The 24,787-nt window shown below is 42.4% G+C and overlaps 1 protein-coding gene across 4 annotated transcripts in view; it reads right to left on the bottom strand.

Moving 5' to 3' along the window:
• The window catches only part of rnf123 (ring finger protein 123), a 406,183-nt gene that overhangs the window by 345,761 nt on the left and 35,635 nt on the right, over positions 1-24,787 (bottom strand). For all 4 annotated transcript variants that reach the window (XM_078209329.1, XM_078209331.1, XM_078209330.1 and 1 more), the window contains exons 8-14: positions 23,485-23,571; positions 20,235-20,302; positions 14,538-14,663; positions 7,609-7,723; positions 4,250-4,354; positions 3,336-3,461; positions 2,723-2,815 (exon numbers count right to left, since the gene is read on the bottom strand). In XM_078209329.1, the coding sequence (XP_078065455.1) occupies positions 2,723-2,815; positions 3,336-3,461; positions 4,250-4,354; positions 7,609-7,723; positions 14,538-14,663; positions 20,235-20,302; positions 23,485-23,571 (720 nt within the window). The remainder of the gene's footprint in view (positions 1-2,722; positions 2,816-3,335; positions 3,462-4,249; positions 4,355-7,608; positions 7,724-14,537; positions 14,664-20,234; positions 20,303-23,484; positions 23,572-24,787) is intronic.

The following is a 24,787-nucleotide window of genomic DNA, read 5'->3' as shown; positions in this document are numbered from 1 at the left end:
ATTTGGATTTCCAAAAGGCATTCAAGAATGTAGTGCATAAGAGCCTATTGTGTTGGGGGTAATGTAGCATGGATAGAGAACTGGCTAGCGAATAGAAACAGATAAATGATAAATAATGTTCAGGTTGATAAACTGTAACTAGAAGAATGCCACGGGGTTCAGTGCTGGGGCCTAATCTAATTCTGATTTATATTAATAACTTGAATGAAGGGGCCAGCTGCAATATAGCAAGTATGCAAAGATAGATGGGAAGCAAATTGTGAGGAAGATACAAAAAGCCTTAATGGGATATAGCTAATTTAAGTGAATGGAGAAAAATTGGCAGATGGAGTATAATGTGAGAAAGTGGGAGATTGTTCACCTTGGCAGGAATAGAAACGCTGAATATTATTTAAAATGGAGGGAGGGTTATGGGGGAGACATAAAAGGAAGTGGAGTTAAGGCTATAATCAGATCAGCCATGATCTTAAATAGTGGAGCGGGCTTGAAGAGCCGAATGGCCTACTCATATTTCTTACATTATAGTCTTATGGCCTTAATGCCACATATCAACTTGGTAAATCTCCCTGTTCTCATGCCATGGTTTCAACATCCTTCCTAAAACCCAAAACTAAATACAATATTTTAGTTGCAACCAAGCCAATGATTTGCAAAGGGTTAGCATTAATTTTCTGATTTTGTACTCTAGGCCCTTATTTATAAACCAAGGATCCTGTAGCTTATTTTTAAACTATGGTGACAACTTGTATTCTCACTTTTTATCCTTTCTGTAAAGAAACATCTAATTATGTCTTCTCTTCTAATCCTAAATGAATTTATCATTTGTGTATGTATTCTTCCTCCACACCAAATTTCATCCAATAAATATCCATCTAATCTGTTAAACAGTTTTGTTCTAAGTTGTTTACTGTTCCTTTCCTATTAACCACACTCTATATTTTTTGTGGTTATTGTATATTTCGATATTTGGTATTAATTACATATTTTAATAGCAATGGTCCAAACATTAGGGAATACTGATTTTTAATATCCCGCTGACCCAAAATGGCATTAACTACTGATTTGTATCTGTCTTTAGCTACTTTAATATCTATGCTGCCACATTTCCTTTAGTGTGTCTTAATTTCACTTAATTCCATTGACAAGACTGCTTTACAGCATCACATTGAACATATACACAATGCTTATTGCAGGTTGTTTAGCAAGAACTACTTTCTCAAGGAACTCCATTAAATTTGTTGGGGAAAACTTGTTGTTTTTACACTAGCTACCCTTAATCAATTCATGTTTTTCTAAGTGAATTATATTCTACATTTAAGGTCTCCAGAAGATTATTCATGAACAACGTTAGGCTGATTGGTCCACAGTTACATAGTTTATACTTCTTCAACAGAAGTGTTACACAGGCAACTCTCCAATTGTATGGTACAAATTCCCTATCCAAAACATTTGAAAGATTGCTGCCAGAACCTCTGCTATTTCCTATAGAGTTACTCTAAGCAGCTTACGACTTGTTTATATTAAGTGCACACAATATCTTGTGTAAATAACACAACAGCTAAAAACTGTGACTAAAATAAAATAAAATTTAGATCTTTTACTGATACACATGGTGCACAAAGGGTTAAAATTGGTTACTCCCTTTGAAGCCGACACAATTACCTATTACACTCTTGTATGTGAACAGTATTGCTATACACCTGTCAAAAAAGAGGGTTTGCTATTCTAATATGTGTTGATTAGTGAGTTCTTGATGTCAATCTATGAAGTGGTGTCCTCAACAGCTTGCTGGGCAATGCATTAATTCTCAAATGTTACAGTTCCTACCAAGCAATTGGGACAAGTATTCCATATGACTGGCACACAGAAAATCATAGAAAATCATAGAAACCCTACAGTGCAGAAGGAGGCCATTCGGCCCATCGAGTCTGCACCGACCACAATCCCACCCAGACCCTACCCCCACATATTTTACCCGCTAATCCCTCTAACCTACATATCCCAGGACTCTAAGGGGCAATTTTTTAACCTGGCCAATCAACCTAACCCGCACATCTTTGGACTGTGGGAGGAAACCGGAGCACCCGGAGGAAACCCACGCAGACACGAGGAGAATGTGCAAACTCCACACAGACAGTGACCCGAGCCCAGTAGGTCTTTTGGGAGTTATCAGTAGGACTGACAATTGTACACACAGTAAACAGGTATGTCGGCTCTGTGAGACGGGCCTCTGTGGTGCATGCTTCTGTAGCCAAGATCTTCAAAAATTGTGGGTTTTACTTACCTATTTATGCTCAGCTGAGACACTGAACTAAGCAGAGGTTCTGAGCAATCACAAGGTACTGGCAACAATATGTCAAGGGTTATTTTACATTAATTTGGAGTAGGAGTAGCACCTTGGTTGTTTTTGGCATTAAGAATGGTAAAATTTACAATTACTGCAAATACACTGTTTGTGCCAAGAATTGTCCAGAAACCAGTTTAATGTTAAATTAAGCAATTTTAGTTTAACTTTAAACATTACAACTGAAACATGATGTTTGCGAGTCTGGTTTGAACATGCCTTAGGGAAGGGAAGGATAGCAGTCCTCATTGTGCATTTAGGGATCTCACAATTTTTTGTAATTAATGTGTAGCCCATTCACTGATCACGGCATCCTGGATCTAGCCCCCTGCTCCGGATAATTAGATGCTGGTGCCGTATAGAAAGGTGAGGCCTCACCTGTAGCCCCAAATCAGGAATGATGGGGGAAAATCTGTATGCACGAAGCAGTGACATCATCAGCTGTTTCAAACACTCCTGGACTTCATAATCCTGCAACAGAGGAGAAATCAACCAAAACTGAGCCTGAGTGACAAACGGGAATGTGCACTGTAAAATGAAATGTCCCTACCTAAGCTTTACAGTAGTGAATTATCTCAGGCAACGAGACCTACGTGCAAACCAAACAATACATTAACTTGATTGAAGTGCACAAGTACAGGTACAGCAGTCCAATGGATAGGTAAAAGTGTAAACTAAACAGTACTCTAAACCCCATAGAGGATCTCAAATAGAGAACCATAATTCACTCAGCAAGTGCAGGAGTACAGCTACAGACAAGAATTATATACTAATCCCATAGGCAGACACATATACAAATTAAACAGTACTCTAATCCCATAGTTCAGTACAAGTACAGACCAAGTTCTAACCTAGTGGAGCAGCAAACCTCACTACCTTGAACGTTGTCATCCTCCGTTCCCCCCACCCCAGAAAATGGATAAGCTGTTGACTCTTCCTGTTTTCTTCCTACCCCATCAACAAAGTTCATATCTTAACCAAATGCACTCACCTCCATAAGGAGCCACATGAGGTCTAGTAAGTGTTGAATTAGGGGGTGCTCATCCACTGCCCCACCTCCCTCTAATATACCCAAGAAATAGGTCATCAACACATCTTCCACGAGGTAAACTTTGCACTGTTTATAACAAAAATACATGAATTAGAGAGACAATATATCAGAAACTTCCTCTTCCAGTAGGACTTTAACATAAGGTGTTAGTAGTGATGGCATTGTAAAGTACTGTCAGAAACAATATGGTTATCAGTGACTGATGTACTACAGGGAGAGAGAGAGAGAGACAGGAATGATAACCAACAAATACAGACTTCAGGCACACAAGGTGACAACACCAAAGTCAAAACAATCTTAGAGAAGTTTTTATTCAAATTCCAATCATTTCACACCACTGAAGTTTGTCGTACTCCCTTGAAAGTACAGAGCAGTCAATGATGATAAGTGGACTGTCGGAGGCAACCCTGTAATGTACAGGACTGACGTCCAGTACCATTGAAGGAACTGAGTAGACAGGCACCTCCTTTGGTGGGATGGGGTTCACTGGGAGCCTCTGATTCAAAGTGCTGCTACTGCCAACAAATTTAACAGGTGCCCACCAGCAGGTCTTACCATTGAATTCACACTCTTGGCTCTAGCCATGCATGGGGTGAATTATCAGCCCACTCAGAGTGAAATGTCCAACCCGGCAAAAATGTAAAATGCCACTTTGCATTAACCACGCATGTATATGTAGCTGCTTTGGAGTTGTGACTTCTGCACAAATACAACTGGGCAACATTGCAGAGTTTCCATGTTATTACTGCCTTCAGTTCCTCGTGCACACAGGGTGACTAAGCAGTTGGACCAGGTAAATGCCATACTTCCCTTGATGTTTCTGCTGCTGTTAGAGAGTGTAATCAGGTACTTGCCATAAGGGGTGCAAAGCGATTGAAGATATGTGCTAAAGTAATAAGCACAGTGGGTTCCCCCTGGGCTTGCCATGATGCAGAATCCTGTTCCGTCAGAATCCCTTCCTTTAAAAAGATAACATGACAAGCTAAATATCGTTCACCCCCTGATGTAGAATATAAATAAATAATCCTAAAGACATCTCACTGAAACATCCTTCATACATACAAATGCCTGCAAAGTTTTAGAATTAACCCAGTTCATTAAAGTTTAAGAACGGAGAAATATTTGTGTTATAACGGACAGCAAAAAATTACTGGGGTTATGGACAGGTTAACTGTACACTGTCTGAAAATTACAAATCTCTTGAGTGTATCAGCACGTGGTTTCTTTTTTAATCAATACATGGGGCCATTTCTATGCAAAATAATAGAAACATTACTTGTCCTGCTATCTTTAACTGCAACATAGTTTTGCAATACACTGCTACAGCAATGTCACAAATTTACAGGACACAAAGATGCCTCACAACTCATCAGATCATCATGGGATGGCAACACAGCTCAAAAGACAACAAGAGCATACTATGACAATCACAGGTCGGGTATCCCCAACAACTGGGCTGGAAAGCTCCCTCTCTGCCTTCTCTTTTTAAGAAAGCGGAGCCAGTCCGTTCAGTCTCTTCCAGATAGGTTTAACAAAGAATTCCACCCAGCCCCCTCCATTTCTGGTATCACCTGTCAGTTTGATTCCTTCTGAACCTTCTCCAGTGCCTCTATACTTTTTTCATAATGTAGCAATGGGAATTGTATGCAGTATTCTACATGTAGTCCAATCAAGGTTCGATATAAGTTTAGTGGGAAAAGTTTACTTTCATTCCTATCCCTCTGCAAACAAACCAGAGTGTTTGATGGGCCTTTTTAACCAGTCTTTTTACTTTTAGTGATATGTGTATTTGTATACCCTTTGCTCCTCTGCCACGTTTAAATTCTTACTTTCTAGATAATATGCAATCTCATTTTTATCTATGTTGAAAATCATTAGCCAATTATATGCCCATTTTGCAAGTTTGTTCATATTTTCTTCTAACTTGTGGTTGTTCTCCTCAGTATTGTCTATTCTCTGCTCAATTCAGTGTCATCTGAAAATTTAGAAATGTTGCTTTGCTAAGTCTAAAATCACCAATATAAACTGTAAACAATAGTTGTCAGAGCATTTTGATCACTTTCCAACTTCTTCCACAATGAATAACAATCCTTTACTTCCAAGCCTCTGCTTTCTGTCTTGAAACTTACTAACTATCCATTCTACCACTTGCCTCCTGATCCCACATTCTCTCACTTTATTTATTAATCTACTAATTGCCGAAGAAATCAAGCATACAGGGGTGATACCAGAAATGGCAGAGGCTGTGGGGAGTTTTGAGGTTTTACCTACCTAGAAGGAAGAGAAAGCTGAAAGGTGACTTAATCAAGGCCTTTGTGAAAGATTTTAATGGAGTAATTAACACCATGAGCTTCTATTTGTGGGGAAAAGCAAACCCAAGGCCATCATTATGGTATCCTTATCAAAGGCCTTTTGTAAATCTAGATAAATGACATCCACTATGGTTACTCCTCTATTTCATCTCTCTTACCTATTCAAAAAAAGTTCCAACAAAATTGCTCAAGCAAGATATTCCCTTTTGAAATTCATGTTGACTATTCATTATTATATTCTGGGTTCTAGATTTTCTTCTATTCTCTACTTTAGTGCTTTAGTAGAGAATTCTATTAATTCCTCTAAGATGTTATCTACTTATGTTCTCTCTCCCTTCTAAAAAAACAAACATTAGCTATCCCCTAGCCTTCTATCACTACATCTTTCTCTAATAAACTCCATGTGTAGCAATGCCTCTGCTATCTTTTCCCTAGATTCTTTCAAAATACAGGAATATAATTCATTAAGGCCAGGCTTTCATCCTCCAAGTTCCACTATCTTATATCATATTTCACCACTTTTACTTTAAAAACAAGTTATTCCATTTCTAATCTCATCATTCAATGGCATGTCCAGCTGTCCTGTTTCCATGGTAAATACTGAAGAAAAGTAATTATTGAATAACAATAGGCACTGTTGCAGTCACTCTGGATATCAATGCTGATTGACCTGGACAACCTCAACATAGTGGAATGCTCAGAAACCAAATTGAAGGGAGCTCCAAAAGGGTACAGGGTTAGATGGCAATGATAAAAAGATGGAGTGAAAGGGAAGACTGGAGATAGAACAGTAATTAGCGAAAGGAGAGAGACTGAGAATTCTTTTTTGGTTAAATGAGTGAAGATGTAATTTATGAATCAGATGGGAATGATACCAAAGGTTGGGGGTGAGATGTTGACAATGTCAGGCAGCATGAATACATATAATTAAAAGTTGTGGAGCATAAAGCTGGGTCAGAAAGATTCACTGAAGAAAATATTTTTGATAAAATCAGTGAGGGTGATCAAGGTCCAAAGGTTTTGCAGCAGCCAAGAAAATGCCAATTTTGGCAACAGAGACGTGAACTTCTCACATTTGGGGTCAAATTGAGAAAGAGGGATGGGGGGAGATGGGTCTGAAAGGAGGTGATTGGTGGTGAAGAAAAGTCTGGGTTGCTCTTACTGTTCAGGATGATACTGGAATAGAGGTGGTTTATGGATATTGTGAAGAGGTATATAACTGAAAATGCAGAGCAGACTGTTGTTGCAAGGAAAATGGTGATGGCCAGTGGCTGTCGAGGACGTGTTGGAAATGAAACCCTCAAAGCTACAGACGAGTTAGACAAGGAAGAAGATTGAGCTGGAGTGGGCATTTGTGACTCGAGGTAGGGGTCATTTCTTCCAGGGATATATGGGAGTATGGTGCTCTGTTTCTTCCCCCTTTCCTAAAGTCCTGGAAGCAATTCCAAGATGTGACCCCAGTGACCATTCTTCACATGAGCACAGAAACATCAGCAGGTTATTTATTGCTCAATAAGATATAATTCCAGCCCCACCTGCTTCAATCAACTGTCATTCACATTTTCCCATCATAAGTTCAGGCCTCTGGCCAATTGAAACTACTCTCCAGGCCTATCATGGATCCAATAACTCAGCACTTATTGGGAAATGAACAAAAGCCCTTTTGCTCTGCTTAATAGCAGCATCACCAAAGGCTTAGAGCAGGTAGTCAACCAAATACTCATATGCTGCAGCAAGTTGTCAAAAATCTGTTTCAGAACACTAGGCCACAAATTTCAGAATAATGTCCATTCACAACTCCCCCCCCCCCCCCCCCCCGCCTTTGGAAACCCCTAGACATGAATAAACAAGACACGCGGCAATAACAAAACAAAACATCAGGGACAAACTTAACTCAATACCTGGGTGTCCATACTGGTAGTAATCACATTCTTCAGATATCCTAGGAGTTTGTGTGCTTTCACAAGATCTGCCTCTGGTGGATCCTGCATGGGGCGATAGCCTTCCACTGGGTATGTGTGGACAAGTTAAAAGAAAACTCCTTCCTAGCTCAATCATTTATTCAAAAGAAATAAGCAACAGGGTATTGGCAGAGAGCAGTAAACTGGCAGTTAACTAGCACATGAGTGATGACCGAACTGTTGTCCACTGATACCCCCCACATAGTCATCTATGTTGTTTATATAAATGACGAATATAGGGGACCCAGCACAGATCCCTGTGGTATGTCACTGATTTCCAGTCACCAAAGCAGCCTTTTTTCATCACCTTCTGTCTCCTACAACTGAGCCAATTTTGAATCCATTTTATCAAATTACCCTGTATCCATGTGCAGCTGCCTTCTTTACAAGTCTCCCATGTGGGACTTTGTCAAAGGCTTTGCTGAAATCCATATAAACTCCAACTGCATTATCCTCATCTACACACCTGGTCACAGCCTCAAAAAATTCAATCAAATTTGTTAGCATGATCTCCCGCTGTCAAAGCCATGCTGACTATCCCTGATCAAACCTTGCCTCTCCAAGTGAAGATAGATGCTCTCCTTCAGAATTGTCTCCAATAGTTTCCTTATCACTGACATGAGACTCACTGGTCTCTAGTTCCTGGCTTATCTCTACGAACCTTCTTAAGTAGCGGAACTACGTTAGCTGTTTTCCATTCCTCTGCCACCTCCCTTGTGATGTGGAGATGCCGGCGTTGGACTGGGGTAAACACAGTAAGAAGTTTAACAACACCAGGTTAAAGTCCAACAGGTTTATTTGGTAGCAAAAGCCACACAAGCTTTCGGAGCTCTAAGCCCCTTCTTCAGGTGAGTGGGAATTCTGTTCACAAACAGAATTTATAAAGACACAGACTCAATTTACATGAATAATGGTTGGAATGCGAATACTTACAACTAATCCAGTCTTTAAGAAACAAAACAATGGGAGTGGAGAGAGCATCAAGACAGGCTAAAAAGATGTGTATTGTCTCCAGACAAGACAGCCAGTGAAACTCTGCAGGTCCACGCAACTGTGGGAGTTACAAATATTGTGACATGAACCCAATATCCCGGTTGAGGCCGTCCTTGTGTGTGCGGAACTTGGCTATCAGTTTCTGCTCAGCGACTCTGCGCTGTCGTGTGTCGCGAAGGCCGCCTTGGAGAACGCTTACCCGAATATCAGAGGCCGAATGCCCGTGACCGCTGAAGTGCTCCCCAACAGGAAGAGAACAGTCTTGCCTGGTGATTGACCAGGTACACGGTACATACTCTTGCAACTCGGCCAACGTTGTCTACCTGATACGCTGCAAGAAAGGATGTCCCGAGGCATGGTACATTGGGGAAACTATGCAGACGCTGCGACAACGGATGAATGAACACCGCTCGGATTAGTTGTAAGTATTCGCATTCCAACCATTATTCATGTAAATTGAGTCTGTGTCTTTATAAATTCTGTTTGTGAACAGAATTCCCACTCACCTGAAGAAGGGGCTTAGAGCCTCGAAAGCTTGTGTGGCTTTTGCTACCAAATAAACCTGTTGGACTTTAACCTGGTGTTGTTAAACTTCTTACTGTACCTCCCTTGTGGCCAGAGAGGAATTGAAAGTTTGGGTTAAAGCCCCTGCAATCTCCTCCCTTGCCTCCCACAGCAGCCTGGGACGCAATTCATCCGGACCTGGAGATTTGTCCACTTTTCATTCCGCCAACACCTCCAAACCTTGTCCTTCCCTATGTCAATTTGCTCAAGAACCTCAGAGTCTCTCCCTCCGAATTCCATACCTTCATCCTCATTCTCTTGTGGTGATACTGTGCCTTTAAGAAATGTATTTTAATCATACTTCTCTGCAGTTTTTTCAAGCAGGCCTGGCCTTTTTGTTTTGGCACTGTGCTGTCTGTACCAGTATCTTATTATTGCTGAAGCAGGATCATTGAAATTATGTTTATTTAAAATCTGGCCTAATACATTGCCTTCAGAGTTTTATAACCCTGTTGAATTTCAGGTGATGCCTGTATGGACAGTTTTTTCATAGTAAAGTTCAGGGTTTTAGTTTCATTTTGGTCAGAAGCTGCTTGGACTGCAGACTGAAAGCAGTGTTTTCTGTCTCTTTCTCTGGAGTGAAATTTCTGCTGTCAAGGAGTGGTTGTTAGAAGCTACTGAAGAAAGCAGTGTGTTTCTGTCTCTCTCCCTAGAGGTGTGCTGAAAGTTCCAAGACCGGGAAGTCTCAGTTACAATCCAACATTTCAAAGGACCAACGTACAACAGGTGTTGCAAAGCTCTGAAGTCCAGCATCACGTGAGCATATCTGCTTTTTGTGCCAAGTCTAGTATGGGATGTTTGATTTGGAACAATATACTTAGCTGTTAAGGTGTGTACGATATTATGGTTGCTTTTTTGCAATTAGTAAAAGTTATGCTGATATTTTTTTCTTATTATAGTTTAACTATGTTCTTGAATAAATTTTGTTTGATTAAAAGCTTCCTAGTAGGTCTCGAGTCATACCTGGGGTGAAACACCTTATGCTCACCCGTGCCAAATTCAAAGTGCAAAACCTACAGTCTAGGCTAACTTCATAAAACACCTTGCCTTGCTCCATTGAAACCTAATACAGCTGTACTCCCTCAGACTTGATTGTTTTACTGTATGATGCAGTGTAGCTATTCTGCTAACAGTCTGTGTCCCCTCCCACTGCCAAATTAGTTTAAACTGTTCCCAACAGCACGAGCAAAACGTCCTGCAAGAATGTTAATCCCACTCTGGTTCAGATGTAGACTGTCCCATTTGTACAGGTCCCACCTTTCTCAGAAATGGTCCCAATGTTCCAGGAATCTAAAATCCTCCCTCCTGCAACAACTGTTAAGCCAAGCATTCATCTGCACTATTCTCCTATTTCTGTGCTCACTAGCACATGGGTAATCCAGAGATGTCAACCGGAGAGGTCCTACTTTTTAGTCTACTGCCTAAGCTCCCTGAATTCTTGATGCAAAACCTCATCCCTCTTTCTACCTATGTCATATACCATGACCTCTACCTATCACCCTCCCCCTTCAGGATGCCCTGCAGCCAGTGACATCCTGCAATCTAGCACCAGTGAGGCGACACACCATCCTGGAGTTAAGTTGACAGCCACAGTAGCGCTTATCTGTACCCCTGACAATAGAATCCCCAATTGCTATTGCCCTTCCCCTCCTCCTGTTCAGACAGGTTGCTTATGGTGCCAGAAGCTGGGCTCTGTGTTCACTCCCTGGAGAAACCAGCACCCTCATCAGTCTCCAAAAGAGAGTACCAATTTGTGAGTGAGACTCCAGGTGACTCCTGAACTACCTGCTGGTCACCCATTGCCTTCCTTCCTTCAGGTCCCTTCAGGTGTGATGTGACCACCTCTCTAAACATGCTACCCATAATGCTTTCACACCCGTGGATGCTCCGCAGCATCCCCAGCCGCCATTTCAGCTCCAAAACTCCAGCTTCCTGGAGCTGCAATTGGACACATGCTGACCCCTGGCACTGGAAATGTGCCCGGCCTGCCACATGAAGCAAGAGAGCAAACCATGCTTCGAGTTCTCCTGCCATGATTAAACTCTTTTAAGTTTAAAAACTGTAGAAGACTTTTTTTTAAAAGAAATAAATAAAATTATTCCCTATGCTTTCTTAAACAATGACTTATAATTTAATATTGTTTGGAAATCCCCACCAGAATTTACTCACCAATCAGCTGCTCCCATTGGGAAATTGCTTCATGGTGATGGTGTCTGCAAGGACACTCTTCCCAACTTCACAGCAACTTTTAAAAAATTATTTCATAGGAAGTGGGCCTCGCTGGCAAAGCCAGCACTGGTTGAACTCCAGTATTTAATGGGACACTGCAAGCAATGAAATTTGATGGATTCTGAAATAGGGAGAAAAACATAAGGCCACATGCTACTGAGTTTATCCACAAGGGCTACATGGTGGTCATTCCTACCAGCATTATCAAGGACAGATGCATCAGCAATAGGTAGATTGGTGAGATGTGGTCAAGTGTTGCACAACATTGCACAGCCGTGAGATTTGGATCTGTAGGACTGAAGCTCAATGGTTCTGTGTATAACTGCTATGTGTTTGAGAATAAGGTGGTGGTGGTCTGAGGGTGGCTTTTGAATGTGGCTGTTAAATGGGTGGACCGATAAAACCTAAGTGAGCCTTGCAATTATAAGGGCATCCCAGGCAGCCATACATGCCACTGCTAGTGCCTTATAGTATTATGGTCCAAAGAGGCTTTGAGCTCTGAGCTTCAGTCCTACAGATCCAAACCTCATGGCTGTGCAATGTTGTGCACATAGCATTCTTCTACAGGAAAGAGATTCAGACAGATTTATTGGCTTAAGAACAGGCATCCATGAAGCACTGCAGACCATGAGCAGTAGCAGAATTGTATTCTAGCACAATCTAGCAACATGGCCTGGCATATCCTTGACACTATTACTATCAAGCCAGTTAATCAACGTGGAGAATAATGGCAAGGGCACCAAATATGTCTAAAATGAAGTGTTGACCTGATGAAGGTATAACACATGCAAGCTAAAGAGAAGTAGCATGCTCAGGCAGAGATAAGTAATCTACACATCAAAATCAAATCAAAACCATTTACTTCACTCATCAAGAAATGGCTGAAAGCACTAGATAAAGCAACGGCTATGGGCCCTTACAAATCAGTTACAGTAGTGAAGAATTATGCTCCAGAATTAGTTGCATCCCTAACCAAGCTGTTCCAGTACAGCTACAACACTGGCATTTCTCCAAGTGTGGAAACTTGCCCAGATATGTCCTGTCCAAAAAGGACATATTCACTTCAGCCACATACCGCCACTTCAGTTCCTCTCAATCATCAGCAAAGTGACAGAATGTGTTGTCGACAGTGCTATCATGCAACACATATTTACCAATAACCTGCTCACCGATGCTCAGTTTGGGTTCCATCAGGACCACTCAGCTCCAGATCTCATTACAGCCTTAGTCCATGGACAAAAGAGCTGGATTCCATACAAAGTAAGAGTGACTGCCCTTGACACCAAAGCAGCATTTAAATGAGTGAGGCAGCAAGGAGACCAGTGGAAAAATATAGTCAATAAAAATTAAGGGGGTGGGAATTCTCTGCTGTTTTGAGGTCAGACCTGCCCAAAGGAAGAGGACAGTGATTATTACTGGACAATCACATCAGCTACAGGACATCACTGCAGGGATTCCTTTAGGTGGTGTCCTAGAATCAACCATCTTCACCTGCTTCATCAATGACCTTCCCTTCCACCGTAACATCAGGAGTGGGGATGTTTGCTAATGATTGCACAATGTTCAGTACTATTTTTAATTTCTCAGTTAATGAAACAAACAGTCAGTGGTCATCTGCAGCAAGACCTGGACAAAATTCAGCAGATGTGTGGGGCAAACAAAAACAGGAAATACTGAAAAATCTCAGCAGGTCTGACAGCATCTGTGGAAAGAGAACAGAGAGCCATCCTGACTCAAAATTGGCTGTATTCTCTCTCCACAGATACTGTCAGATCTCCTGGGATTTTCCAGCATTTTCTGTTTTTGTTTCAGATCGCAGCATCCACAGTATTTTACCTTTATCTATGTAGGGCAAATGTTACTTGCCACTGAATTGTCACAGTCATTGACCATTTCCAACAAGACAGAATGCAAACATCTTCCCTTGCCATTCAACAGCACTGCTATTGCTGAATCTCCTACCATCAACATTTTATTTAAAAGACAGCATCTCTTCCAATCCAGCTTTCCTTCAGTATTACACAGGAGCACCAGCCCAAATTTCTTTGCTGAAGTCCTGCAGTGGGACTTGAAACCACAAGCTCCTGCCTCAGAGACAAGAGTGCTGCCACTGAGCTGTGATCGACATGAACGTGTGCACATTCTGTACCAAAGAGAAACTCAACTTGGACAAATTCCTCAGTAGCTTAAGGATGGGTTTCCAGACACAAGACACAGGGTGGCACGGTGGCACAGCGGTTAGCACTGCTGCCTCACAGCACCAGGGACCCAGGTTCAATTCCGGCCTCGATCACTGTCTGTGTCGAGTTTGCACATTCTCCCCGTGGGTTTCCTCCGGGTGCTCCAGTTTCCTCCCACAGTCCAAAGATGTGCGGGCTTAGGTTGATTGGCAATGCTAAATTGACCCTAATGTCAGAGGGATTAGTAGGGTAAATGTGTGGGGTTACGGGAATAGGGTCTGGGTGGGATTGTGGTCAGTACAGACTTGATGGGCCAAATGGCCTCCTTCTGCACTGTAGAGATTCTATAATTCTATGACTAAAAAAAAACTCATTCCCACTCAGCTTCCTTAGTCCTCATGACCAACTGACATCATAGAATCATAGAACACTACAGTGCAGAAGGCCATTTAGCCCATCGAGTCTGCACCGACCACAATCCCACCCAGGCCCTTTCCCCATAACCACATGCATTTACCCTAGCTAGTCCCCCTGACACTAAGGGGCAATTTAGCATGGCCAATCCACCTAACCTGCACATCTTTGGACTGTGGGAGGAAACCCACATAGACACGGAAAGAACTTGAAAACTCCGCACAGACAGTGATCTAAGCCGGGAATTGAACCCGGGTCCCTGGCGCTGTGAGGCAGCAGTGCTAACCACTGTGCCACCGTGCCGTCCACGTCACATCACATCATGAACATTGTAACAAAATCATTGCCACGCATCAATTTGCATCAGCAAAAGAACAAAACTAACACAAAGAAGCCGCCGGTGGAGCATTTAGCCAGCAGTTCTGTGCCAGAGTTGGATAACAATTACTCCACACTCACCCAACACAATACACGTACTGAAAAGGATATCGAATTGGCCGGCTCCCAAAGTTGAACGCCACTGATTCTTTGAAGGACAGACTGATTGCTGGGAAGTAGGCTATTCCAGGGCCCAATCTGATGTCTTCAAATGCAATTCCCAAGGAGATCCCATTTCTGGAACAGGAAGACACAGCATGGCAGTGAATGTTCACTCTCAGTTTCATACCACTGCTCATCCATAATAGTTTCCATCTGATTATTTCAACTATCACTCATGACCTAGCAATGAGGAATTGGTTAAAGACATGTCATATTTCAGAAAAATTACACATACAAAACTTCTAATCCAATGCAAACAGCAACTTAAGGAGTCAACCTTGTCCCACATTTCCACGATGTGGAGATGCCGGCGTTGGACTGGGGTAAACACAGTAAGAAGTTTAACAACACCAGGTTAAAGTCCAACAGGTTTATTCCTGTAAATTGTTCATGTAAATTGAGTCTGTGTCTTTATATGCTCTGTTTGTGAACAGAATTCCCACTCACCTGAAGAAGAGGCTTGGAGCTCCGAAAGCTTGTGTGGCTTTTGCTACCAAATAAACCTGTTGGACTTTAACCTGGTGTTGTTAAACTTCTTACCACATTTCCACACCAGAGGGACCTAGATACATATTTTGCCAGATTTAAAATTGTCAAGACAGACAGCAAGTGAATTTGTCCACACTTTGGGTTGCCTGAGAAAAATAAAGAGATGATCAGAGAGCGCGAGAGAAAGGGAGAGGGGCAGGGACTAAGACATCAATGACCGTTTTCCTCTAACAAGCCAGAGAGTAGATGAGCGCAGTGATCCGGAGTTTTACATCTCCACTAATGAATCAGTTTTTTATAGGATAAATAAGCCATATGTTTATGGTGCAGTTGTTTTACTGATCTGCATTGCTTCAGATGGAGGAGAGGCTTCTGTGCCACACGGTGCTGTTTAAATCAAAACAAAGGAGTCATGAGTTGAAGTTTTCACCCAGCAGTTGGTGGAGCATGACATGGATTTGACCTCTGAAGAAACAGCTTTCATCCAAATTCTGTATGTAGTGGGGGCAGCATATCATCATCAGCCATACAGCCAGAAATAGACTCCAGGCAAGAGGACTGCAGCTGGCACTGAAGTTATTTAAAGCAGTTGAGGTATCCAGAGAGAAGGGATGCCAAATTTCACACATTCACACTTTCAACCTACCAGGTTTGAGCACATTAAAGCAAGCTGCTGTCACTAGGTTGGTATGTAACTGGAATGCATTGATCATGCAGTCAGCTATAGAATTCCACAAGCTACATCACTTGAAATTAGAACCCAAACATGGATGCTGTGCAAGAAGTTTCTCACAGAAAGGGTGCAATTACTCAGAGCCGTACAGAAGATGGGCTGTCATAGAAGCATAGAAAATAGGAATAGAGGTAGGCCATTCAGCCCTTCAAGCCTAACCCACCATTCAATATCATGGCTAATTTGATTTACTATTGTCACATGTATTAGTATACACTAGAAAGTATTGTTGCTTCGCGCACTCAGACAAAGCAGACCATTCATAGAGAAGGAAAGGAGAGAGTTCAGAATGTATTGTTACAGTCATAGCTAAGGTGGGGGGGGGGTGTGATGGTGGTGGCGGTGGGGGGGTCCTTAATTATGCTTAATTAAGCAGCGGGAAGTATAGTAAGAGTCAATGGATGGGAGGCTGGTTTGTGTGATGGATTGGGCTACATTCACAACCTTCTGTAGTTTCTTGCAGTCTTGGACGGAGCAGGAGCCATACCAAGCTGTGATACAACCAGAAATAATGCTTTCTATGGTGCTTCTGTAAAGGTTGGAGAGAGTCGTAGCTGACGTGCCAAATTTCCTTAGTCTTCTGAGAAAGTAGAGGCATTGGTGGGCTTTCTTAACTATAACGTCAGCATGGGGGGAACCAGGGCAAGCTTTTGGTGATCTGGACAGCTAAAAACTTGGAAGCTCTCAAACATTTCTACTTTGTCCCCATTAATGTAGGAAGGTGTATGTTCTTCACTACGCTTTCTGAAGTCGATGACGAACTCCTTCATTTTGTTTACATTGAGGGAGAGATTATTATCGTCACACCAGTTCACCAGATTCCCTATCTCGTCATTGTTGGAGATCCAACATTATTTGGTTGATCATCCAACTCAACAGCCTGATCCCATCTCGCCCCCCCATATCCTTTGAACTCTTTCACCCCAAAAGTTATATCTAACTCCTTCTTGAAAACATACAATGTTATAGCCTCAACTACTTTCTGTGATAGCAAATTCCACAGGCTTACCACTCTATAGGCCATCTCAGTCCTAAAATGTTTAGTCCATATCCTTAGACTGTGACTCCTGGTTCTGGACACCCTCCCTGCATCTACCCTGTCTAGTCCTGTTAGAATTTTACAGGTTTCTATGAGATCCCCCAACAATCTTCTAAACTCCAGTGAATATAATCCTAACCAACTCAATCTCTCCTCATACATCAATCCCGTTATCCCAAGAATCAGTCTGGGAGCCAGCAGGGTGGGGGGGAAGGGAGCCGGTGGGGTGGGGGGCAGATCCGGGGGAGGGAGCCGAAGGGCAAGAAAGGTGGTGTCAGGATGGAGTCAGTAAGAGTGGTTTGGAGGAGGGGGAGGAGGGGGAGGAGGGGGAGGAGGGGGAGGAGGGGGAGGAGGGGGAGGAGGGGGAGGAGGGGGAGGAGGGGGAGGAGGGGGAGGAGGGGGAGGAGGGGGAGGAGGGGGAGGAGGGGGAGGAGGGGGAGGAGGGGGAGGAGGGGGAGGAGGGGGGAGGGGGGAGGGAGGAGGGGGGAGGGGGGGGAGGGGGGGAGGAGGGGTTTCTCTGTGGTTTTCATCTGTCTAGCTTTTCCTGGGTATCTATCCAGGTTACTTAGCTGGAACAATCGGAGATCTCTGAATCTTAGTCAGAGTTGGAGACTTTATTGGAGGGTCCTGGGGAGCAGGAGAATTGCCCATTATGAGTTCAAACTTGCCCGACAATTCCCACAGAGTCACTACGTTGGGATTTCTGAGGTGTCCTATAACATCCTTTGAAGAGTACATACTGTCTCTGACTATCCGGCTTTCCAGGAGATCTGGACCATTCACTCCTTCCTTAATGTGCTAATATCAGATGACACCAGCCTCCTTCAGGTATCTCACACAAGACTTTTCTTAGCTAGTACCACGTTATTTTAGCCAAGGTGCTTGGAATGTATTCAAAATGTTAACCGTCCAGAGCAAATTAAAATAACTGAAAAGTAAAGTTCTCAACAGTCAGATTTTTAACAAGTCAGAACAAGAGCTCTTCAATGTCATGTTAAAGTCATCTATTTGACCAATCAGCACCTCAAGAGTTTGAGACATTTTCCCAGGAATCTAAAGACTGGGAAATTTTCTCTTCCAATTTTCTTCTCATTTAAAAGCAAAGAAATTATGCTGAATAATACGCTACCTTAGTCTCAACTGGAGTAATTTGCCCAATTCTGGACACCACACTTTAGAAAAGATATGAAGGCTTAAGAGAGGATGCAGAAAAATTTTTCCAGAATGTTTTCAGCGATCAAGATAGATAGGAGAAACTAGGAGAGGATAGGAGAAATCTTCTCCTTTGAGAAGATTGAGAGGAGATTTGATAGAGGTGTTCATAATCATAAGGCATCTGAACGCAGTAGAGAGAAATTGCTCACATTGATTGAAGGGTCAAGAACCAGAGAACATAAGAACACAAGTTAATCATGGATTACAAAAGAACCAAAGGTGACATGAGGAAGAACTTCTTTAGGAAGCAAGTGATTAGGATCTAGAATGCACTGGCAGAGGGTGAGAAGGGCAGATTGGCATCTAGAATGCATTGGTTGAGGGTGATGAAGGCAGATTTTGATCTAGAATGCACTACTGAGAGTGATGGAGCCGGATTCAATTGTAGCTTTCAATGGAAAGTTGGAAAATGATTACAGGGGAAAGGGTGGAGGAGTTTGCAGTGAGTTGGTAGGGACTTGATGTCCAAGTTGTAACCATTTTATGATTCCAGTCCTGTTTATCATGGAGAAGTCATGATGTGGAGAAGCCATCCCCACACCCCCACTTCTTGCCTTCAAACAACCGCACAACCTCAAACAGACTATTGTCCACAGCAAACTACCCAGCCTTCAGGAGAACAGTGACCACGACACCACACAACCCTACCACAGCAACCTCTGCAAGACGTGCCAGATCATCGACACGGATGCCATCATCTCACATGAGAACACCATCCACCAGGTACACGGTACATACACTTGCAACTCGGCCAACGTTGTCTACCTGATACGCTGCAGGAAAGGATGTCCCGAGGCATGGTACATTGGGGAGACCATGCAGATGCTACGACAGCGGATGAATGAACACCGCTCGACAATCACCAGACAAGTGTTCTCTTCCTGTTGGGGAACACTTCAGCGGTCACGGGCATTCGGCCTCTGATCTTTGGGTAAGCGTTCTCCAAGGCGGCCTTCACGACACACGACAGCACAGAGTCGCTGAACAGAGACTGATAGCCAAGTTCCGCACACATGAGGATGGCCTCAACCGGGATCTTGGGTTCATGTCACATTATCTGTAACCCCCATGACTTGCCTGGGCTTGCAAAATCTCACTAACTGTCCTGTCTGGAGACAATACACATCTCTTTAACCTGTGCTTAACGCTCTCTCCACTCACATTATCTGTACCTTTAAGACTTGATTACCTGTAAAGACTCACATTCCAACCATTATTTTGTAAATTGAGTTTGTGTCTTTATATGCCCTGTTTGTGAACAGAACTCCCACTCACCTGACGAAGGAGCAGCGCTCCGAAAGCTAGTGGCTTTTGCTACCAAATAAACCTGTTGGACTTTAACCTGGTGTTGTGAGACTTCTTACTATCATGGAGAAGTACAGCTCCTTGGGCACCTTACACCTCCAAAATTAAAATTAATTCTTGGGATGTACAGCATTATTGGTTAGGCTGTCATTTATTGCCTGTCCCTATTTATTGAGTAGCTCACAAGGATACTTCAGAGAGAAGTTAATTCAGATTCACTCACTTTGGTATGGGGCTGAGACATATTAAGGCAGACCAGGTAAGCATGACAAGGTTACTATTCCTGAAAAATATTGATGAATTAGTTAGGCTAACAGCACTGTGGTTATTTCCAATGAAACAGTCCACACCAATAAGAGCATGTATGTTCACACAAATGTGATTTACCCATTATTCCCAATGGTTCTATAACAGTGCTAATTATATTGCTGTTTTTTTCTTTGGAGTTGTCACTCTCCAATTCACAAGGGCCAGTCTCTGTAATGCACCAAGTGAAATCCAACCAAGGCTGCTCTTCTCACTGCTTTTGCTGTTTCACATGGGAAGCATTTCTCAAATGTAAAAAGCAATTCTCCCAACAGGCATGACCTTCGCCAGGTCAGAGAAACTGAATGACATCACTGATGGATGTATGTTGGATTAGATACCAGAGCTTCAATAGCTCTTCTTCACTTCTGGTTTTTCCCCCTACTGTTTAACTTTGCAGCATATTATAGTCAGGATGCTGTCAAGTACCCTTTGTTGTTCCTTGATTTATAAAATTCATGTGTATTTAACTCATACAATATACCAAATTTTCTCATTTCAGTCTCAGCATATCTGTACAAGATTCAACTCTAGGAATGTACAAGTAAGCAGTACTCACAGGCAGAAGGCAATCTTCCCTTCATCCAGGTCTATCACACAAGTAACAATATCTCCAGCTGCCCAAGCCTAGGGGGCAAAATATTTTAAATTGTAAGACTATACATTGAAAAGAGAAAATGATTTTTTCTTTCTGTAGAAACATGATTAGATGTCCAGCTACGACACATGTTAATCACCTCAGCATTGCAGATGGCAAGTTGGAAAACATGTTGTTCTCTATTTTGTGTCTGATATCCCTCTATTTATCACTATTACTATTTTTCTATCTTACCTCTTTCTGCGTGGATACAGATACTACCTCCTGTGGTGGAGGAGCCTAGATCAAAGGGATGTAACCTTATAATTAGATCTAGACCATTTAGTGACATCAAGAGACTTATTCACACTAAGGATAGTGGATATCTGGACATCTCCTCCCCTAAAAGCTTGTGGCTGCTCAGACATGTTTTTGACACACGCACACACAGACACACACGCATGCACAGACACACAAGGACAACTCATGAGTGGCCTGCATTTTACCTTCCAGGCCGCTGTGCATTACAGATCATAAGTCCCTTTGCAAAAACATTTTCTTCGTGTTGTTTCTAGTTCTTTTGTCAACTAACTTATATCATAGAAATCATAGAAACCCTACAGTGCAGAAGGAGGCCATTCGGCTCATCGAGTCTGCACCGACCACAATCCCACCCCACATATTTACCCGCTAATCCCTCTAACCTACGCATCCCAGGACTCTAAGGGGCAATTTTTAACCTGGCCAATCAACCTAACCCGCACATCTTTGGACTGTGGGAGGAAACCGGAGCACCCGGAGGAAACCCACGCAGACACGAGGAGAATGTGCAAACTCCACACAGACAGTGACCCAAGTTTGCACATTCTCTGGTGTCCTCTGGTTACAACCTGACCTTCCTACCACCAGAAACTGTTGTGTGTTTGTTTTAGAAAAACATCAAGAATTTTGAACATGCAAGAAAGTCTTCCTTCGACCTTCCCTGCTCCAAAGGAAACAATCTCAGCTTCTGAAAGTCTCTTCACCTCCCACCATTCTTGTAAATCTCTTCTGCAGCTTCTCAAAGGCCCTGACATCCTTCCTGAAGTGTGGTGACCAGAACAGAACATAGTACTCCAGTTGGGGCCTCACCAGTAATTTATGATTTAGCGCAACTTCTTTTCTATTGTAGTTGATGCTAGTTTATAAAGCCAAGTATCCTGTTTTTTTTAAAAACAGCCTTGCCAACTTGTTCGGCCACTTTCAAAGGTTGGCAGATATCTGTTTCTATATCCTTTTAAGACTTTACCTTATAGCTTAAACTGCCTTTCCTATTTTTTCCAAACAAAATAAATCACTTCACCCAACAATATATCCAATTTCATTTGCCATTTCATGAATCCAGGGTATCCTCAAGATCATTATTAATCTTCACACCATTTACTACATTTCCGAGATTTGTCATCTGCAAACTTTGAAATTAGAACATAGAACAGTACAGCACAGAACAGGCCCTTCGGCCCTCGATGTCGTGCCAAGCTTTGTCCGAAACCAAGATCAAGCTATCCCACTCCCTATCATTCTGGTGTGCTCCATGTGCCTACCCAATAACCGCTTGAAAGTTCCTAAAGTGTCCGACTCCACTATCACAGCAGGCAGTCCATTCCACACCCCAACCACTCTGAGTAAAGAACCTACCTCGTACATCCCTCCTATATCTTCCACCACGAACCTTATAGTTATGCCCCCTAGTAACAGCTACATCCACCCGAGGAAATAGTCTCATAAATTATCATAGAATCGTAAGAATCTCAAAAAGTGCAGAAGGAGGCCATTGAGCCCATCAAGTCTGCACCTACTCTCTGAAAGAGCGTCTTAACCAGGTCCACCCCCCTGCCATATACCCTTAACCCCCACAAATTTATCCCACTAATCCCCCTAACCTACACATCTTTGGGCACTAAAGAGCAATTTGCCATGGCCAATCAACCTAACCTGCACGTTTTTGGACTGTGGGAGGAAACTGAAGCACCTGGAGGAAACACACGGGTAGAACATACAAACTGTCACACAGTCACCCAAGACTGGAATCGAACCTGGTTCCCTGGCGCTGTGCAGGAGCAGTGCTAACCACTGTACTGCCCTATATTACCCAAGACCAAGTGATTAACATGTATCAAAAATAGCATAGTCCCTTGGAAACACTACTATATACCTCCCTTCACTCTGAAAATCAGCCATCCACCACACTCTGCTTTTTTGTTCATAAAAATAAAAGAGGTGAAGATAAAAGAAGCGTAGATGAAGAGGTGGGCTCTAGGCTCAAAGGGCATTGGAGCTGTTCTCAAAGAGTTCCAGATGGCAGAGGCAATAGTGGCTGAATAAGCAACCACCAATTGTAGAGTGAAGGAAGTAAACAAGGAGGATTCAGCTGGTCTCGGACCAGTGCAGAGAGAAAGGATGTGAGATAGGGCATCCCCAGATGGCAATTTAAAGTCAAGGACAAGGACGTTAAACTTGATTCACTTGGGAAGGAGGAGTCAATGCAGTGATACATTGGTGAACCAGAGTATTTTGGATGAGCCAAACTTTGTGGAGATGGGAATTTCAGTTAAAGTCTTGATGATAAATGCACAAAATAGAGATAGAATGGAGGATAGGTATTTGGCAGGTGAAAGAAAGTAGTCCTCATGATGGACTGAAACAGAACAATATGCTTAGGTTCCTTATCTCTGGAGTTTGCCCAGGAAAGAGGTGGATGGTATTTGCAAAAGTGAAAAGCTGTAAAGATGCAACAAGTTTACTCAAAGTTTCCATTATAATTTTGGACACAAGAATTTATAAAGAAAATATAAAAATAAGCACAAAATGTATCACTTTAAAATGGAGACCGAATTACACATACAAGCCCTGGGTTCAAATCTCCCTTATCCTTTACTCCATTTCGCCTTAAAGCCATATTTGGTCAGCTTTGTTTTGGAATAGACTGTCAAAAGAGGATTACATTCAGAAAACTGGACACAAACACATACGTGGACAAACAAATATACAGATACAAATATGTAACACTTAAAGGCTCATGGACAAACGGAAAAGAAAATGTCGAGTGAAAACATCCATAAGTTATTATTTTTGCCGTTTATTAGTCTCATGAAATTATGAAGGAATGATAAATGCAGTGGGAAATAATTCTTTCCTTACCCACGCTGCACCATGTTCTTCAGACTACTGTGTAAATCCACGAATCACTTACTTTTCCATAGTTAGTGGTGGTGACATTCCATTTGCGTACTCTATTTCCATCGTAAGCATATGAATCCGAAGTGTCACCAACCCCCTCCTGTTAGGCAAATAGACAGGCGTCAGTCAGGAAGGTGCACTAAAAAATCTAGCAATCCCTGAAGCAGCAAACCTCATCCCATGCGTTTAAATACAGCTGCTCACCTTTTTGCTCCTAAACCATTCTTCCACTTGCAGGATTTGTACTAAATTGCTACCTACAACCAAAACCACAAGCTCCCTATTTTCTTCCAGTATGTACCAATTTTGGCATGAAATTCCCATGGCAAAAAAAAAATCCTCCCTCAAATAGACAGTCAGACATTTCTGCCAGTAAATTCTATTAAACTGTGTGAGTGAATCAATCTAAATCACAATTGTAATCTGTGAAACAGTGAACAAGTTCACCATTCAGACACATCTCACAGAAATCCCTGGGAAACAGGGAGCGAGTTAGTCAAACACAGTAATCTCTGTGAACAGTGTGCGAGTTGATTAATCAGGTAGAGCTCTCAGTAATCCCTGTGAAAGTGTGAGAGTTAAATCACAGTCAGACACATCTCTCAGTGATCCCGGCAAAGAAATGTGACAATAAATCTCACAGCTCTCAGCAATCACCTACGGGTCATTCATTTCATTTCCTAGCGGCGGAAACTGTATAAACACGTTGGAATTTTCACCTCCATCCACCCAATCTGAAGTGAATCCCTTTTAAATTGGTCAGGCTATCCAAATGAATGTCCACAATTTTCTCTATTTTGCACCCAATGTGAAAGTAAGCATTGAGGATTTGGTGAATGAAAATAAATTTTTCATTCAAACAAGTTGAATAGCCTAGATGACAGCTAAAGAAGGACACCTGATTTGTAGAAGAGAGTAGAAATATTTGTCAATAAAAGGAAGCAAAGGATAGGGAGTGGATCATAACAGTAAATAGTGCAGCCAGTTCACTTCACATTAACTGGTGAGGTGGACACGCTCCATGCTTCCTTCAGCTCACTACTGAGTGAATTACAGTTAATGAGTAAAGTTCAGCTCATCCAAACCTCTGCTGTCCATATCCTAAATTGCACATTGCCCCATTCAGTCTTCTTCACTGTGCTTGCTGATCGACTTTAAATCAGAGTCCAGAAACTCTTCCAATTTAAACTTTCATTCCAATGTTCAAATCCCTCCATCTCTGTAACCTCCTCCAACCTGCCAAGTTCTCTGTTCTCTTCCAATTATGGCCAATTACACAAGGCCAATTCCCTTTGCCCCACAATTGGCAGCCATGC

The sequence above is a fragment of the Mustelus asterias genome, chromosome 3, assembly GCF_964213995.1.
Source record: "Mustelus asterias chromosome 3, sMusAst1.hap1.1, whole genome shotgun sequence".
NCBI classification, from domain to species: Eukaryota; Metazoa; Chordata; class Chondrichthyes; order Carcharhiniformes; family Triakidae; genus Mustelus; species Mustelus asterias.
This window is presented reverse-complemented; position numbering and strand designations above follow the sequence as displayed.